This window comes from Scleropages formosus, chromosome 21 (genome assembly GCF_900964775.1).
Source record: "Scleropages formosus chromosome 21, fSclFor1.1, whole genome shotgun sequence".
NCBI classification, from domain to species: domain Eukaryota; kingdom Metazoa; phylum Chordata; class Actinopteri; order Osteoglossiformes; family Osteoglossidae; genus Scleropages; species Scleropages formosus.
This window is the reverse complement of record NC_041826.1, coordinates 5,859,102-5,878,824: the sequence shown is the minus strand read 5'-3', so window position 1 is coordinate 5,878,824 and position 19,723 is coordinate 5,859,102. Positions and strand designations below refer to the sequence as shown.

At 48.9% G+C, this 19,723-nt stretch overlaps 1 protein-coding gene across 5 annotated transcripts in view; it reads right to left on the bottom strand.

The window, feature by feature from the left end:
* The window catches only part of LOC108924275 (tensin-like), a 144,671-nt gene that overhangs the window by 117,903 nt on the left and 7,045 nt on the right, over nt 1-19,723 (bottom strand). For 3 of the 5 annotated variants that reach the window (XM_018735526.2, XM_018735528.2, XM_018735527.2), the window contains exon 1: nt 6,454-6,667. The exons of 1 other annotated variant lie outside the window; for it this stretch is intronic. In XM_018735526.2, the coding sequence (XP_018591042.1) occupies nt 6,454-6,534 (81 nt within the window). In that variant the 5' untranslated portion in view covers nt 6,535-6,667. Of the gene's footprint in view, nt 1-6,453; nt 6,668-19,723 lie in introns of those variants that run through there. One more of the 5 variants, XM_018735529.2, reaches the window with a different exon arrangement.

Below are 19,723 nucleotides of genomic sequence, written 5' to 3'. Positions count from 1 at the left end.
TAGGCCTGTGTGCGAGAGAGGCCAGCAGTGCACAGCGATGTTGCGCGATGGAGGGGGGTCAATTAAAGCGGCGAAGTGGAAGAAAGGGGGCCCCGACATCACTCGACTTCCTTTTCTCCCGGGGGGTAGGAATGTGACCCCCGCCGTCCTTCTCCGCTCACGTGGGAGGGTCACCTGCTTTTCATTTGGGGAGCAGCGCACCTAAAGCATTCCAGGTTCTCTCTCTCTCTCTCGGTCTCTGTCCCGCTTTCTCTCGCAAGGCTCCCTACCCCCACTCCAACATGCATTTCGCTTTGCGGGGGGGGGGTGCCGATCCCCGATAGGAAATGAATCAGTCATTCAGAAGCGGAGGAAAAAACCCTTCTCTTTTTTGAAGGGGAGAGGGGAGAAGGGCACAGCGCAGCACTCAGCTCCAGAGCCTGAGGGTACAGCAGGACTGTAGCTCTCCTCAAGAGCTTGTACACGTGCGCCACAATATAATAAAATACCAAAATGCCCTGTTCTATGCGTCTCATGCACATGACCACCTTTCATCCATTTTTGGGGTCAGCTTTACCTTAGAGGCTGCAGGAGGCATAGTCGTTTGAGTTGCCACCTTTGGATGCAGGTTCCAGTAGGTATTACTGATATAATTCATAATTAAGTGTATTTATACTTTTAAGCAGAGGGCAGTGTATAGCATAGTGGTTAGACCTGCTGCCACATGCTTGAAAGAATCAGGTTTGAATCCCACCTCCTGCTGTAGTACCCTTGAGCAAGGTACTTACCCTGAATTGCTCCAGTTAAAAAAAACCCAGCTGTATAAATTGATAATTAACAGTAATTAACTTAACACTAAGTCATGCTGGAGAAAAGCTAAGTGAATTACTGCAAACAAATGCAGTTTGCTGTCCCATGTCCATCTCTTCCCCGCTGCTCCAGGACGGATGCTGATGAGAGTAAATTTATCACTGGACTGTAACACTGAGACCCAGGTATCAGAGCAGAACTCTCTGTACCAGGCTGAAAATAAATGTACCGGACTAAAGACAAAAATGGTATATAAAAGATTTCTCCAGAGCCTATTTATTCTCCATGACTCCAAACTTTGTTCCGGAGACTGAACGCAGCCCAGCATCTCTCAGCCTTATTACTGGGTACGCCGAGAGACGTGAGCCAGAGAGAGAGGAAATCTTTACTCTGAAAGCTGTTCAGTAAAAGAGCATAATTTGACACATACAATGCGCTGCACCAAAACAAAGGCAAAATTCTAAGCAAAATGCAGCTGTTTCTCAGAAATCCACCACTCTGAGAGCGAGATTAAATGCAGCAGTTTTCATCAGACTATATCAGGAAAACCATATCCAAGTGCCTAATCATTAACAGGCAGGGGAGTTTATTAAAGTTCAGAGCTTCTAAATAATAAACAAGCATCTATAAAGTCCCTCTGGCATCAGTCCAGACTGTTTTGTAAGCCCAGCCCTTGGGGAGACTCTATGTTTCTCAGACCTCTAGAGACAATGGAACAAGCAAACGGCTGAGCAAACACACATAATTGAAATAGCATTAATATGAGTAGGTGACAGCATCCGATTCCTAGTTTATATCGACCCCCAGCGTTTGATGAACGGAGAAGGGCTGTTTGCCCGTGTTCAGACCATATGGGCCAGGTGAGAGCAACGAGTTCTGCTTGCAGTCACTGGAAAGCACCACGGTATACCCTAACCTCTCGAACTCCCCCTTTTTCACTGACCAAACTGCACACAGCTGGAGACATGACAATAAATCACAACCGTTTCTTTGGCCAAGGGCTTAATGCTCCACATTAGCCCCTTGGTACGGATCTGCTTGCAGAGCCCTTCTGGGACACAAACGGCAGAGCTCCTGCAAAGAATAGACCAGTGATCACAACAGAGACACGAAGATATTGATTGATTACGGCAAGAGGCTTCAAAGCCAATCCAGGTTCAACATCATGACAACTGCAAGTGTCTAAACATATATCGAAGACACAGCAAAGCCAACAGCGAACCCAAAAAAATTCTGGAGGGAAAAAAAAACATCAATGAGAGGCCTGAACACCTGCTTTTAATTTCGGGCGAATTGGAATGTTTTCAGTAACAATGGCTGCTTTTGTGTGCCATTTTTTCCCGATGAATGCAAGGTCCCCTTGAGTGTTGCCAGCAATGAGAAAGTGAAGATTAGTGAGCCATTGATTACAGTGAGCAACGCCAACAAACAGGTCGACTGTCAGGCTGGCTTCGCCGATGGGCAGCCTGCCCGGGCTCTCTTATCGTGCCGCATGATCACGGTCCGTCAGCAGACAAAACCTACTAATTAACAGCAGCAGCAAGGGGAGGCCGAAATCGATAAGGGCTGGAAGAGACGCCAAACGGAGAATGGACTTTAAGATCACACCACTTTAACCCCTGCCTCCATCTTCTGGGCACCGTTCCACTTTAAAGGAAGATAAATCGACACTGCGCTCCCATGCAGCGATGTTTCCCTTTCACACTATGGCCAAATAAGGCAGCAGGCACACTCACAAGTAAATGAAATCACAGCTAACTGGCTCGGGTTCACATCAGGAAAGCAGTGCTTACAAAAACCCATGTATGCTGTTGAATCCCAAGCGAGAGGATAGAAGATGTGCACCGTCACCGAGCTACACAGATGGACGAGTATACATGCATTCAACCATGTGGTAAAGCGCCATGATTGCGGGGGAATAGCGGCATGGAAAAACCCCCATTAAGCTCCCTTTCTGTGAACTGGAGCAGACCACCATCCCCGTAGTCCCGCTCCCAGCAGCCTGGGACGTCTTTCGGCTTCGAAAGTCTAATTGCAAACAGGTTTGCCCTTGAAACAGACCCAGCTGGTCCTGGTTCGCATCTCGCAGGCTCTGCAGGGACAAGCGAGGGCCATACTAGGCTCTCTATCCCCAGGCCCCCCTCTTTAGTACCCCTTGGGCTGACGCCAGCCAAACAACCCCCAACGTCCACCATCATCACCGCACACTAAGGCACCCACTGGGTTTACAAGCCTCTCATACAGCTTAATCACCTCGCGCTGAATTGTGGTCAACCATACACTCCATTTGGGGCTTACTTTCATCCAGACACGTGCTAGCTAATGAAAAACAATGTCATTTAGAACAACAAACCCAATATGACTCATAAATAGGCCAGCGACCGCATGTGGGTATGTGAATAACTTAAATTATGACCCCACTGATAACCGCTTTGAGTTCTTGCCTCAAGCCATGAGTGGTTCACACCTGATGAGAGGTTTATAATGCAAAGTCTCAAACATATAGTGTACTTTCAGTGTTACTGCAGTCATAAACAGAATGCAAAAGAGCATCTTTTGCTTGCAAAAGCGCAGAGGTTCAGCTATAATCCTGCTAAGGCAAACTTTTTATGTTTAATGCGATGGAACCTTTTCCGGAAAAATTCATGCATAACTTGTGTCTAACCATGCCCCCAAGCTACCCAACACAAGAAGCCAGAGTCGTAGTCAAAATGTTAGATATTATTATGAAAACCATCTGGCAGAAACCAAATCTCAGCATAAACCCCTGAGTTATGCAACCGTGCCTGAACTGAAATAAAATTTTGATAAATGGCACGAGGAATAAGACATACGTTATTGCAGAGTTCCACTTAAATCCAGCCAGAGTCACTGTGACTACACAGCTGGCTCATTTTCGACTCTAACTTGACATGCATCTCTTCCACCCTTGGCTCAGAGCAACTTTGACAGCATCCTCTTCCCAGAAGAGAAACACTTGTAGAGGGCTCTAAGACTTGAGGTCCAAGCCACACACATAAAACAGAGAACAAAAAAAAGAAAAAAATACAGGGAAAGCCCCGCCTGTGTTAAATTAGAAAAGAATAACTCAGCATGGGAATGGTGCTTTCTTCTTTTTCAGCTTGCCCTAACTCTCCACTGAAAATGAGGGGGTGGGAGAGATTAAGAGAAAGAGAGGGATGCGGATGGCAAAGGATGGAGGGCAAAGGTGCAGACTGAGAGAAGGAGAAGACCACTGATTGAAAGGAAGGCCAGGGAGGAGAGATGTGGGACAGGGAACAGGCTTGGACAGGAGACATTCCAGACGGCTGCTGGAGAGAGCACGGGGACAGTGATGGTGGTCGGTGCCCAATGAAGCATGCACGGGAATGGGCCTCTCCTGGGAAGCCGAGGGGAGGAAGGAGGGAGGGAGGGAGGCCCTGCTTGCCTCCACTATGACCATAAATCACCTGGGCAGGGTTAAACGTCTTTTTATTTAGTGAGGGCGCTGGCGGCCGCATGGGGCTCTTTTTGTCCTCCCTGGACTGCCATTTACCCCCTCAGGCCTCCCCGCCTGCTGTCCTTCAGCTCCCAGATGGGGCATACACACGCAGGCATAGAAGCATCCAAATACGCAAACAGACATGTATGTTGTGGACGCACACACACATGCGCACAGAATCCCATGCGTGTCCCAAACCGACGGCCCTGTTGCAGTGAGGTGAGAAGAAGCCCGTGGTTATTCGCTTATGACTGTGCACATTTCATTATGCAAATCCAGATGTTGCAGTTACAGACATTTCACCAAAGTCCAAAGAGGTCTGGCATATGCATTTTCCTCACCTGAAATCAGCGTCATTAATTCCCATGTAGGAACTGTGCAACCATCATCATATATGGATTCTCCAAGATATCAGTGGAGCTGAAAAAGGTTTCACATGCTAAGCAGTTTGCAGCTGGTGGCAGAGAGATGTGTAGAGAGGAAAGGGGATGCAGGAAGGAGATGAGGAGATGGAGCGGCATCTGGTCTGGTGGGCAGTCTTCTGCAGCCGAGTATCGCTGCACGAGCTGCACCTGTGTACGTGGGCAACATCTGTGAGCAACACAAGGTCTTCCTCATCCTCAAGATTCCATTGATGCCCTGGGCCACCCATGTGCAAGGAATGGGGGATCGACACAACGAGAGTCAAAGCTGGTCCGAAGCCTAAGACACACCTACCTTCAGTGCTTTTCATCGACAGAACGATTAACTCCGGCTAAATAGATATTGATACCTCCCTGATGTGGTTTCCTTGACAGCTTTAAGGCTTGTAAATGGATCAATATTTGTTTTAACTTGGCATCCATTGCCCAATCAGTCATTATCACCCACCCAACATATATTCTTCCTTGCAGGCCCGGTCCTTTCAGGCTTCTTACCATGTTGTCTGATAAAACATTTAATTCTGGGCCACACGATAAATTACTCCTAAATCCTCATTAATCACCCTGTTAGTGAGAGTAGGTATTCAGCTACACCCCTCACCCACATATCAGCACTTATGTTCAGATAAAACTGAAGCTTTTCCAAACGCTAGGTACGCCAAACAGAATTTAATGTATTCCTTGATGGCCAACAGTTAAAATACAATTAACTGATGTTTCTTTGTTATCATTCATAGGGAGATGATCTGCTTTAAGTTGGTATCCATAAATACAGGTAAAACTAGAGTGCTCCACTGTGAGCGTCGCATCTATCTGACGCAATCTCAGCTCCTCATTTAGATGAGTACTGTTCATCTAGAAAGAGCTAGACTGACTTCGAGCTCTGCACTCAGAATGAGACACTAACTTTTTGGAAGACCCAGCCTGTCAAAGAAGCAGACCGTCTGTGCAGATATATATTTTCTTTTTTTATTACAGTTAGCCAATAGATCATGTCTGTCTCAAGTCGAACGCCTGTTTCCCGCATCTTCCCTCCTCCAGCCGTGATGAGGCGGGCAGCTGTGCGAGCAACACTCTGGCTCATCCCAGAAGCTCAGTCCCCAGGGACTGAGCTTCAGCCTCTTAAGGGAATGAGATTGCAGCTTCTCTGTTCACTAAGTCAATCAGTGACTTGGCTGTAAGCTGGGGGTGGGGGGTGAGGGGTGAGGGGTGGGGGGTTGTGCATCCCTTTACATCTGATCAAGTCAAGCTGAGTATGAAGAAGAATGCTAATTACATGAACGGAGGGTCGGAGAGTCGAACCACAGAACCCCTGGGAAGCCACCGAGCACAGACCCCACCACCTACCGACCTGCAGAGGCAGAGAAATAAATAAGCTCTAGGCAGAGCACGCAACTGTCGAGACTGTGCAGAAACGGCAGATTAAATTATACAGGAGGTAACAGAAATAGCTTTGTCCGGGTCCCAGGCAGGAGCAGCGGAGAGTCCACGATTGGATCCGCTGTCACTCCTGGCCATCGTTCTGGCTGACAGCCAGAGCAGAGCGACCAACATGGAGAAACAAAGCATCCAGGTGTAGCATGGCATTCACGTCTCTGTCGTCTCCTGCGAATGCCCCCCACCCCCCCCAGCCCTGCCATAATCTGTGCGGATCAGTAAAATGAACAGAGGGTTGCAATCATCCGCCACTCGGCACCTCCCCTCCCCATGCTGCTGTCTACCCCTTGGCCACATGGGACCACCCCAGTGGAGCCCACTCACCCAGAACATGCAGGAGAGGCAGACCCAGGTGCGGGCCCGACCGGCCAATGCGGACGGCATGCTCAGGGACACGGAGGGCATTCTGGGATTAGGCTCTGTGCACCCACTCGGATCCTGATGCAGGGCTCCCAGCTATTCCACACAGGGTCGTCCCCCAGCACCTCAAATCCATGACACACCGGCGCACTCGATCCAGCCTGTCTCCTTCTCCTTCTCCTTCTCCTTCTCCCTCTCCGACTCCTATTCCTTCCCCCAATTTCTCCCTCTCCCTCGTTCTCGCTCTCACTCCCGCCGCTCGTCCCTCTCCCTCGCTCTCTCTCCCTCTTCCTCGACACTCACAAAGCTTTTTGGGGTCAGGCTACTCAGCTCTACGGGAGCGAGGGGGAGGTGTCTGGAAGGGGCTTTATTTATCTTAAAAAAAAAATCCCCAACTCTGCCCCCTCCCCATTTTTTCCAACATGGCCCCACCCCTCTCTCCCTGTCTCCCCTTCTTCATTCTTATTTTCCTTCACTCTATGCATCCCCCCTTCCCTCCTCCTCAGTCCTCACCTCCCCCATCCCTCCCTCGTCGGTCTCCAGCCACACTTGCTCATGTCTGTGCTAATGTCACTTTAATTTTTCATCGACTCACTTTCCTCTCTTTCCGTGCCTTTGCTTCTTGTTCTGCTCGAGTGCCGGGGCCGTCCTGCGTCACAAATAGCCTGCGAGTGTCACTACCGCAGCGCCATCACATGCCCCCAATTACAGTCTTTTCTGGAAAAAAGCTGCCAGGTTCCCAAAGGAATAACCTTTAGCCATCTGGCCCTCTGGAGGCCACTGCATGAGTTTCTGATGAGATGCAGTCCACACCCAGAGAACTTGGTACCACATTTGCCCTGAGCGGCCATCAGCGTGTCCTTTCCTCCATTCGGCCGAGGACAAGAGCAGCAGCCTTGGCGGCTGCACTGTACGGCGTCAGACCCCTAGCACGCCACGGGGCGGGACGGGACAGCGCAGCTCGGCCCTGGTTAAACATGCTCCGCCGCTCACTCTCCTCTGGCTCTTCCCACCAACAAGCCTGCATGATGTTTCCAGATCTCCTTTTAGGTAGGCATTCTCTTGGGATTCCGCTTTTACCTCGGCCTCGGCCACTGCAGGACTGGGGTTTACGGGAAAAAATAAAACTCCCAATCTGTGTGTGGGGCAGCCAGGAGCTGGAGCAGATATGCACACATGACAGCTCCACCCCCACTCTTATTTTGTGATGCTGCAACTCCTCTTTCAGTGCCAAGGACCCCCTCCGGGAGCAGGCTGGAAAACACATCGATAAATGCGCCCTGGCCTCTTTATCGCAGCCGCCTTTTGGTCTCCTGGGAGGGCGATGAAGATCCAGCACTCTCTCAGCTCAGATGACTCTTTCGCCTGGCCATTGGCGTGTCCGCTTCACATGGGCACCCACTGAATGTCACCCCTGTGTTTTTACCAACCTCCCCCTGCATTGATGCCTTAGCTAAATATATGGCTGGCACTAGAGGTGCGCCATCACAGGACTATTTCTGGTGCGCTCAACAGAGGAAAAGCTAATGCAATATCGCAAACAATGTTTGCTTCAAATCCACAGCGCCGGAAGACACCAATGGCCGCAATAAAGCTGTTGTGAAAAGACCGTAAAAATCTCAGGGGATCCGCAGCGACTGAGATAGCTGAATTCTTAGAAAGAATCCAAGGGAAACTGTATTTGCGAGAGACCAAGGGAAACTTCTGTCTCTGGTTTTGTTTTGGGTGTAAAGGTGCAGCTTTGGTCCTGTCTCATCTTCGTGTCAGTTATGAGGCTGATGGACACGTTTTTTTTCACATTTACCCTATCGACTGGATCACACACATACCGTACACACACCAGTGCATTCCAGACCTGATATTCCCCAGATATCTGTGATGGTGCAGCAGATCTGACAATGGAGTTTTCCTCATTCTGATCTATATCTTTCGCCTTCACCCAGTGTCCGTTGCTGTTTCATCCAGTATCGTAGCTGGACATTTTACAAGAGTAGTTCAGTGTTTCTTCTCTTTGGCCTGTAAACAACAGGCTTTTTGTTCCAAGACTGACACCTCAACCACAATATTACCTGCTACCTTTGGAGGAAGTTTTTCATGAGAGGATCATGTTTCCTGACCCTAAGCAGATGGCCATCAAAGTGTGATGACATAAGACAAAAGAGCCTGGAAGCTGGAATGGATGAGTAGTATCCCTGGAGAGAAAAGGCCAGCTGAAGCCTAAGAAGCACTGATTTGAGTACCATGTGGCGCTACTCTTCTCTCTTTGAGAATGCATCCCACACAGACCCCCTAGGACTACAGTTCACACAGGTGATCGGGGGGAGTGTAAAATCACCCAGGAGGGAAGCAGGATTCACAAGAGGAGACTGACCTGTAGGGCTGGATGAGTGAAAAGTGCAGCTTCACATTTCACTGCCGTCCAGCACCCTCTCAATTACTGACGGGCGGACTGTTGGGAAAACACTTAACGTGATTCGTCTCCTAGCCCAACCAGCACTTATCGACCACACGTAGCACAAACACAGTGAAAACCCACACACACTGCCCGAAACGGCTCATCCCAAGCGGGGGTCGCGGCGAGCCGGAGCCTAACCCAGAGACACATGGAGCGAGAAGAAGGAGACATTTCCAGGAGGGAAACTACCAGTCCATTGCAAGGCACCCCAAGCAGGACTTGAACCCCAGACCCACCAGAGAGCAGAAACAGGACAAACCAAAGGAGCCACCACACCCCCTCCAGTAAAATCCCCTTTTGCGCATTTACTTATTTAGCTGATGCTTTTCTCCAAAGTGACTCACAGTGCTAAGCTCCTTAGAATGAATTACCCATTTAAACAGCAGGGTAACTTTTACTGAATCAATACAGAGTAAGGACCTTGGCCAAGGGTATTGCAGCAGGAGGTGGGATTCAAGTCTCAGCCTAGCTAAATATATGGGATCAGCTCTAACTACTTCACTATACGATGCCCTGTGCTCACGGGTATAAATGCACCTCATTATCAATTATACAGTTTTTTTTCCGGAATCAATTTGGCACAGAAAAGCATGTACACAACAAATGGATCTAATTTTCTTTCTTTCACTAGTTCCCACTCCGTCTGGGTTTGTTTATGTCACTGTGTTTTTTTTCCTCTGGATTAGTGTTTTTCAGCAGCGGCTGCTCCAGCCTCCCCAGTGGGAGTCTGAGACGTACCCACACACCACATGCACCGACTGCGTGCAGAAGCCTCACAACAAGAGATTCTCCATTCTCTGAGATGAGCAGTCTCCACTGCACCCCCTAGTGGGAACTTGAACACCACCACGATGAAGTCTCTCAAACATCCTGCATCTCTTCCATCTCCAATAGAAGTGCAGCGAAGCCCAACGGATTCAGCAGCAGGGATGAGGGTCAAATACCAACTGAAATGCCATACATTTGGCACCTATATTCAATGTACAGGGAAAAAAATGTGTTAACTGTGCCACAAAAGATCGATGAACTCTAAATTACTGACACAGTACAATCTTTGAACAGACTATAATTCTGTACACAATGATATAATGTTCTGCAGTGTACTTAAATTATTAAATTAATCTGTAAAGCACATAAATTATGACATCCATTTACAATAGCTATGAATACATTTGCATTTTGAAAACAGACAAGAGGCCAGTGAGATGGCCTCCTCAGCTCAGTTGTGGCATGGGTTAGGGTTAGGGTTAGCGTGTATGGAGAAGTGCATGCGGCTGGGACTGAGCACTAGCCTGGACCCCGAAAAGGTGACAGCTAAAGCAGGGTGGTGCACAAAAGAAAGGCATTCCAGTAAATGTGTAGCTGAGGGTTTCCAAGACAGCAAGCATCCCCAGTTTGAGCACCTGAAGATGGAGGTGGCGCTCTGCTACCTGGGAGGTCCTCCAAGCCCCATCACATCACATAATCTGAAGCCGCTTGTCCCATACGGGGTCGCGGGGTGCCGGAGCCTAACCCGGCAGCACAGGGCGTGGGGCTGGAGGGGGAGGGGACACACCCAGGACGGGATGCCAGTCCATCGCAAGGTACCCCAAGCGGGACTTGAACCCCGGAATCACTTGAAAGCAGGTCCCGGTCAAACCCATTGCGCCCCCTGACCCCCCCCCCAAGCCCCTTTCTATAAAATAAAAAATTCCCATTAATAGCGAAAGAGAGTGTCACAAACCCACAGCACAGACTGGCAGATCAGGAAAGAGCATTCATGCAGCATATTCTTTAAAAGAACTGAAAACCAGAATACTTATTTTCCCAGGTTGATGAACCACAGGTTTTTCCAAATCCGCTTCCTGAATTCACCTCTGCACTTGAGGGAAATGAAGTATCAGACAGCCTGACTCGCTGTAAGATTTAGTAGTAAATGGACTTATATTACTAGGCTCATTCAGGAGTCATCAATTAACAAATCTGAGATTTTTTTTTTCTTTACTTACACATCTTCTTTTTATGTGACTGATTTCCTACAGGGGGCGCGGTGGCGCAGTGGGTTGGACCACAGTCCTGCTCTCCGGTGGGTCTGGGGTTCGAGTCCCGCTTGGGGTGCCTTGCGACGGACTGGCGTCCCGTCCTGGGTGTGTCCCCCCCCCCTCCGGCCTTACGCCCTGTGCTACCGGGTAGGCTCCGGTTCCCCCGTGACCCCGTATGGGACAAGCGGTTCTGAAAATGTGTGTGTGTGATTTCCTACAGAACTAAGAACAGTCAAAATCTCTTAGCCCATGCAGTTACATTTATTCACGCACAGAATGAAGTGACACGCAGTGATTAAAAATTAATGTTTAGCTGAAATCTTCGTTCAAGACATCGTATAGTGTTACACACACTACACTTAACTCCGTACAGTCATTCACCAATCTGCACACCACAGCAAGTTAACGCACGCTCACAAACACACAAACACACACACACTAAAGGCAATTTAGAGTCACCAGTTCACCTGAAACACGTACATCTGAGCTGTGGACAGAAATGGTGGGCTCCGAGGAAACTCGTGAACATGGGGAGAACATGTAAAGTTTGCACAAACTGAAGTAGGTTAGAACCTCCATGTGATCACACAGGGAGGCACCAGCACTACACGCCCTCAGCGCTGCCAATTTTAATAAGCACTCAGATTTGTCTATTAAAATGACCAAGTGTTTTCAGGACCTTCTCCTGGCACGCCTAATTTGGGATGACCGGTTATTGCGGACAGCTTTAATCCTCTCAGCCCAAATAGCAGGTCAAAGCGGGGTAAAACAGACACTGAGGAGGTTGCGTCTTCAATGAGGAGCACTCCCGATACCTCCGAAGGAAAGCATCGCCTTCAGGCAAAACCCCCACCATCAGCAGGAAATGAGTAGACAAGTAGAGCCTGTCGAGGGCCCCTGATCTGTTTCCCCTCAACTCAGCAGGCCCCCAGCCAGCATTCAGGCCAACAGGAGAAGAATGACCTCACTTCTAGACAGACGCAGGAAGCCAAGGCCCTAGAGGCGAGGAGGGACACACCCACCCGAGCCCGAGCTCACATGCGATCGCACGCTTCCCCACCACTTCGGAGAGGGGCCTCCTTCCCGCCATTCGCTGGCAGTCGCTGCCAGTCACAGTGCGTCGCTTGTATGGATTTCTGCATTTCAAAGGCCTCCTCCGACGGATCGGGTTCACTTTAATCACTTACATACCTTCGCTGTGAGCACCGAGCTGCGCTGACAAAAATACACATTCTGGCTCACGGCAAAACTTTCTTTTTTGTCTCAGAAAACCCAGTACCATTGAGTTTGCCTCAACTCGTGTTTTCCATCATCATAGTTATGAGAACGACACCAGCTCAAATTCCAAACAAGCAAGAACTACAGGAAACAACGAGTCTTTCTCTCAATAAATAAAGCGTACTGCTACATGTACCATTCTCATGACAGTTCCCACCGTCTTATGCCCGTGTAGGAATTACACACACACACATTTTCAGAACCGCTAGTCCTATAGAGGGTCGCGGGGAACCGGAGCCTACCCGGTAACACAGGGCGTAAGGCCGGAGGGGGAGGGGACACACCCAGGACGGGACGCCAGTCCGTCGCAAGGTACCCCAAGCGGGACTCGAACCCCAGACCCACCAGAGAGCAGGACCCATCGCACCCCCCTGTGTAGGAATTAATAACAACAAATTGAAGCGAGGCTTTGGCTCGCAGATTACACTGCCGATTACTTAAAAACACCCGAATGAAGCTGCTGGTAAACACAATAAGACTGGCTGCTCTTCCCCAGGTCAGGTATTCCCTTTGTGGATTTTCTCATCGGGTGCACAACGAAGTCAAACTCAGGCCCTTTAATTCATTCCCAGTAATGCTGTTTTCTCCACTCCCCATCAGCGGATCAATACTTCAATTACCGTCTTACCGCTAATGAAAACGAACAGTCTCTGTCGCAGCAAAATACAGTCTCGTTCGTGGAAACATATTTGTACCTTGAATTAATCCCAAACATTAGCACGAGCGCGCGAGCGTCCAGTAATCAAAATGATTAATAATGCTGCTGAATGCTGCTTAGATCGCTGAAAGTGGGACAAGGTTGAAGGACAAAAAAGGAGGCCGTCCATCAAACGGGTCGCAAACAGCACTTTATCCTGTAGCTGTCCTGGGTGCTGGGCTTCTAATTTATGAGCCATGAGGACATTAGTTAAATAAGAAGAAAAGTGCTTAGTCCTCTCCAATAAGCAGCATGGAGAAGGGCAGCACGGTGCGCTATTAAAGTGCCAATAGAGGGAGATTAATGCCAGAGAAGGAGAAGTGCTTGCTAAGATCTCATTTTGCCCACAATCCCCCCACATGTGTGAGGGCTGAGGCTGAGACAGACCGCTTTCTTCCTTAATTAAGAGGAGCGTCGGGGGGCTGACTGGGCATTTCCAGGGGCCGCACACAGAGGCTAATGACTCTGCTCAATACAGACCACGTCGCTTGGCGAGAGGCTCTGCTCCACCCAAGATGGGGGTAGAGAGCGAGAGACAAGTGCCAAGCAATATCCTGGACATTTCTCTCTCCTTTTGTCTGCTTGGAGCCGTATCTACCCCACTCCTCCATTTCTCATTCCCAGTGAGTCCGTCACTGCCGATTAACAGATCCCAGGTTCCCCACCTCCTGAAACGAGGGGCTGCACTCATGTACCAGTTTATTATGGCCCCAGGACACTGGATCCCGGAGTGTGTCGATGTCTCGGTCTGCCTGCCGTTCCCTTCCATACAGGCTCCTTCCTTCTAGAAGTTGTTCGCATGGCACCTGCATTCTGTCTCAGTGAATCCTCCGAGAGTTCCCGAGGACTAATAAAAGATGCCAATTCCATAACATACTTTCTCTGTACTACTGATCACGTTCAGCTGATTTATTCCAGGCGAAAAGGGTGCACGGTTCACTACTAAAGGGAAAAATTGAGTTTGAAGAAATGGAAGTCTTTGTGGCATTACGCGCTGACCATGGGTACACAAAGGACAGGTGTTGCAAAAGCAGTAGACAAATAAATGACTTGTTGAAAAAGAAGACATTTCTTTAGAAATATCAGGTCCTCCTAGGACTATTGGAGATAGTTGCTATGTTAAGGCCTTTGCTGTTAAAGTGGTTAACAGGCCTCCCAATACTCTTCTGCTGTCAATGAACTGATCACACTTTGTAAACACTCTTCTCGACACTCCTAAAAGGGCACACACCGCAGAGAGACTGCAATACGGCTTTTGTCATCATTGCCACACGACCGGCGACAGTTTGTCCGCCTTACGGTAGTGTGAGAATATTGGGCAACAGAGTCCACATGGAGAACACTTAGGAGTTCTCAACTTTAGCTGCATCTCGGTTAAATGGAGATTTCTGCAGCATGTTATAAAAGAGCGGTGGCAAAAATGGACTGAAATTAACTGATGGGTCATTTCAAGACACACTTGTTCTGGATAAGAGCATTAGTCCCATTACAAGATTCTGTGTTTTGCTTTCATTTGTGATAGACAATGATACGTTTTCCAGGGAGAAGTCCAAGGATTGAGGATCTGAAAGGGGGTTTGCATCTCCGGTAAGACTGCTGATCTGTGGCTTTTGTTCCATGGTCCGCTGGATGAAGGGTCAGCTGGGGTTGAGGGAAAACTCATCAGCCTGCAAGCTCCTCACAGAGAAACATCACGTCAGGTCCTGGCTGCCCTATTCCAGGCTTTTCAGCGCTTTCAGCACGAGTGTGCAAGGCCAGGTAGGAAACCTTGGAGCTGTGGTGGCACACAAATGGAATGGCAGGGAAGCAGGAAAGCAGCAGGGCCAGAAGGTAGGGAAGTAAGGATGGAGAAGCTGTTGGTGGCAGGCGCAACTTTTTTCCACGACTGGATGAGCTATGGACCAGGGTAAGTACCTGGGGAAGAAATTCAAGAACAAGGGGTGCAGGGTAGGTCTGGGGAAAGTATGTATGGTACTGTAGGCAAGATGGTGAGGGGTTCACAGCTGGGAGACCAGAGCTGGGGGGGCTGGCTGGGAAATATAAGCAGCTAAGCAGGACAGCAGGGAGCTGCAGCACAGAGATAAGGGGCTGCGGCAGTGATTGCAAAGGGACAAAAAAGCCATTCACAGTTTCAGACCTTGCACTGTCCTTGTTCTGCATGGTTTGTCTCCTGCACAGAATCATTTCCCAACATGCAGAATTCAGATCCAATCAAAGCAGCCTCACACGGTGCATATAAAACTGATAACGGGACAAGGTCTCTCTAACCAAACTCTAATGCAGCACACCTTTGAAATGCACCCTATCAGTGTAAATGAGCACAAATGGAGTCTCGGGGGATAAACAGAGCCAACTAACTGTTGTGGTGAGCAACCAGTTCTAGCGGTCAATCAGATCCTCAGCAGCAGCCTGTCTGGTCAGGATATTAAGTTAGGTGAGGCTTACATTACACAGACTGTGAGCTCTCCTGAAAATGGTCCAACATGCAATAGTTCATCTTTCAGTCTCCCCAAAGGAAATATCACATCCCACAAAAACCCCATCACTAATGAAAGGAGACTGTGTTTGGACATACAAGGTATGTTGGATATGATTTATAATAATGCTGAAGGTATAGTTATGGTTATCCATGAAACATTTCTAACCGACGTAACGCAACACGGCACTTTTTCTGAAATGGACTATTTACATAGCATAGACATCAAGCCCACAAAGCGACAGGAAGCTGGAACGGGAAGAGATTGAGGTCATGTGATAACCCTTTAACATGTTACTGTGCAACTGAAAGAAGATGGAAAGGCAGACAATGAATAAATTGAATAGTTACAGATGGAAGGACCTAACACAAAAATCGATGGAAGGTGATTTGCAAAGCCCTTGTCTGTTGGTTGGTAGATCTCTAATGCTGCAACCATGCAAGGTGACCCTTTGCGATGGGGACCTCATAATCAGTCCCTGGTTCCGAGAAAGACCCTCGGATGCCTACCTTGTCCCTCTTTGCTGCACGCAACGGGAAGAAGCAGGAGAAAAAAAACTTCCCCCAGCTGATCACCGCGGCCAGACACCAGTTCAGCCGGGCCATGCTAACCTTCAACCACTCCAAGTGGCCAGAAGTCCTGCAGCTGAGGCCAAAGGCTCCGTCCTCCCAAGGATCCCCTAGCGTCAGAGGAACCCAGATCCCCCCCACTTTATTTCTTATTTCAACAAGCTACCCTTCCCCAGTGCTGAGCGACATTCATCCCTCAGAGCAGCAAGGCCAGAACCCCACGGCTGGCAGCCGCAGTCCAGATGCAGGTAAACCAGCCACACATCATCACCACTCGGGATGCTGTACCTCACTCCTCGGATGCTGGATGCTGCAGTACGCTCCCTGCCAGAGGAGGTGGAGAGTGGGGGAGCTGGGGGGGCCTGTGCAATGGAGAGGAGGGGTGCGGGGGGAGTTGGGAGTTGGAGGAACCGAACGACAGCCGCTCAGAGAAACAAAATGCGCGGGGGGTGAGGAGGAGGAGGAGGAGGAGGAGGAGTGAGAGTGGAAGAGAGAGAGGGAGGGAGTTCACACTGCAGAATGAAGGGGAGAGAGGAGCGCACACCAGGTGAGAAGCAGCAGCCCTGTATGATGGGAGAGCATGGAACTGGGTCACTGCGAGTGTGAGATGCATCCCTAACCGCACTAAGCGCTCCTGCGCCGTTACCACGTGCAAGCATCACCGCAGGCTCGCCACGCTTCAGTGGGAGCCGAGCCACGCAGAAACTGCTGCATCCCGCCCGCATCCCTTCATCCCGTCTCTCCCAGCGAGGACACGCATGCAGACACGCGTGCTGATACGCACACATTTACATCCAAAGCACATTCACAAACCACAATCACACAGACATACATCCACACGCGGACACAGAAACGCATATATACACGCAGGAAACAGACAAAAAAATTCAAGGTCTGTGAAGCAGGCGTGCTTGAGACTGCATGGAGGAATCACAATGAAAACTGTCACAGACAACCATAATCTGATATTCATCTGCAAATTTCTTTACCAGCGAGAGACGAAACCAAAGCCTACATTAAAAATAATGGGCTCTGAAGTCACTGCAGACAGATATTGACTGAATCATTATGTTCCTCTAAAAACTGAATAGCAGTGCAAGCTGTGCAGGGGCTGAAATACTAAATGCATGTGCTACGGCAGCTCAAGCAAGCAGCATCCATTTGTATCGTGTAGTCAGATAGACCGTCACCAGCATTATTCTGTTAATAGAAGAAAAAAGAAAAAAATGTGCCATGATGCATCAGTTCCAGTTTTAAATGCGTGTCACAGTCTTCAAAACTGTCAATAGACTATAAGAACTCCTTTTCTAATGCTGAGCCATCATTCTGGATATTTCCCTGCAGGCTATTACCAGGTAAGACACACACACACACATATTCAGAACTGCTCATCCCATACGGGGTCACGGGGAACCGGAGCCTACCCGGCAACACAGGGCGTAAGGCCGGAGAGGGAGGGGACACACCCAGGACAGGACGCCAGTCCGTCGCAAGGCACCCCAAGCAGGACTCGAACCCCAGACCCACTGCAGAGCAGGACCCGGTCCAACCCACCGCGCCCCCCGCCATGTAAGACATTTGTGTTAAATTCATTCATTTAGCCAATGCTTTTCTCCAGCTGATTTACAGTTTTAAACTACCTACCTGTCTATAAAGCTGGGCAATTTTTATAGAAGCAAATCAAGTTAATAAAATTATTTTGATCAACGGTACTATAGCACAGGGGGACAGGATGGCGCACCGGGTTTGGTTTGGTCCGGTCCTGCTCTCTGGTGGGCCTGGGGTTCAAGTCCCGCTTGGGGTGCCTTGTGGCGGACTGGCGTCCCATCCTGGATGTGTCCCCTCCCCCTCCAGCCTTGCGCCCTGTGTTGGCGGGTTAGGCTCCGGTTCACCGTGACCCCGCTTTTAGGACAAGCGGTTTAAGACAGTGTGTGTGTGTGAGCGCTGTGGCGTGATGTGAGATTTGAACCTGCAACTTCTGAGGCCAAAGTTCTAACCACTTTCACTGCCTGCGAAAACACTGATAGATTCAGCGATCTGTGGCGTTCCCTTATTACATTAAAAGTACACGAGGATGATTTTTGTACAGGATTTCTCCCCAGACCCATCTGAAAAGAATGATGAAACACTCCCGTGTTCATCTGATACTTTGCAGGTACATTTGGTTACGACAGTTAAACATTCATCTTAATCGCACCAACAGCATTAAAACTGGAGCCCATAAATCACATTTACAGTACAACAGGCTACTATTTCATATAGTACAAACAACAGCTTTCACAACCGAGAGTGAGAACCTCCAGCACCGAGTCCATCATTCAAGGTACATCCTCCTCGCAGCACACTTTACCCCACCTCAGAGTAAAACCATGGTGTTGTAAACCATGTACGTAGCTGGATCGTATTACAAGTTGAGTTCCCAGATACGAAGCAGCTGCAACCTTGGAAAGTCAGCCTTATGGTGCGGTGCATAGACAGAACTGTAATGAGGATCTGTAATTCTCATCAACTCGTCCGTTCCATTGGGCCAAACTCGTGCTAATATTGGCCCAGTCTTTGGACGGAACAGCACATAAAACCAGCACTTGGAAAACAAGAAGAGAGACAGGTCAAGGGTGAGAGCCATCAAATGCACTGGAGCAAATCTTGGTGTTAAGAAAAAAAAAAATCAGGACAGAATTTTGCTATACAGTCATACTAAATAGGCAGTCTATAACAACAGTATGTCCAGGGTACCTTGGGTGCTAAAATGGGGTTGAAAACCTTAGCTGCGAATCAGGACCACGTTTTCGTGTTTATATTGGATGCTGCACGTCAGAAGCCCCGTTACACACTCGACAGTGAGGATAACTCTGTTATGTCATGCCTGCCAACCTCAATCTCAGTCTCAATCTAAACCTCCCAGGAGGCAGATATCTCTGCCTTGTCACCACACTGATAAAGCCCCATATAAAACAGGCCACCAGAGACACCAGAAAATTATCAACCCTTTGGTCCTAATTCACATATCTGGAAAAAAAGTGCAGCAGGTATTCATTTTCGGGGGTGCGGTGGTGCAGTGGGTTGGACCACAGTCCTGCTCCCCTGTGGGTCTGGGGTTTGAGTCCTGCTTGGGGTGCCTTGTGATGGACTGGTGTCCTGTCCTGGGTGTGTTCCCTCCCCCTCTGGCCTTCTGCCCTGTGTTGCTGGGTTAGGCTCTGGTTCCCTGTGACCCCATCTGGGCCAAGTGGTTCTGAAAGTGTATGTATGTATGTATGTATGTATGTATGTATGTGTATTCCTTTTCACAGTGTCGGAAGGATGTGGGAAAAATTAGACTTTATAATGTGTAAGCCTTTCAGCAGATAACTACGTTTTGGGTGGATCTCTGCCCCATCCTGTTATCCAAGGTTCCAACTCATTTTCAGGAAAAATCCAGAAGGTTCTGTCACCACTCCCCAAAAAAAGAACCTGTAGAAAGCTTATCGAGCCATGAGGAATGCATACTGAATGGAATACTGATTGTAAAAAAAAAAAAAGTTTTATCATGGACTGGGATATATCACCACACCAGCTTCCAGCAGGGAGGATGTAACAGAAATGCGATCGCAAGCCCGTGGATGCAATGAGACAACATCAGATGCTATGGTACGCAATATCACACACTATGCTGGCGATGAAAACAGGGGCAGCGCTTCCATGTCAGAAAACAGTGTGCGGAAGGCAGGCATTTCCTCTTCTTCATAACAGAAAGAAAT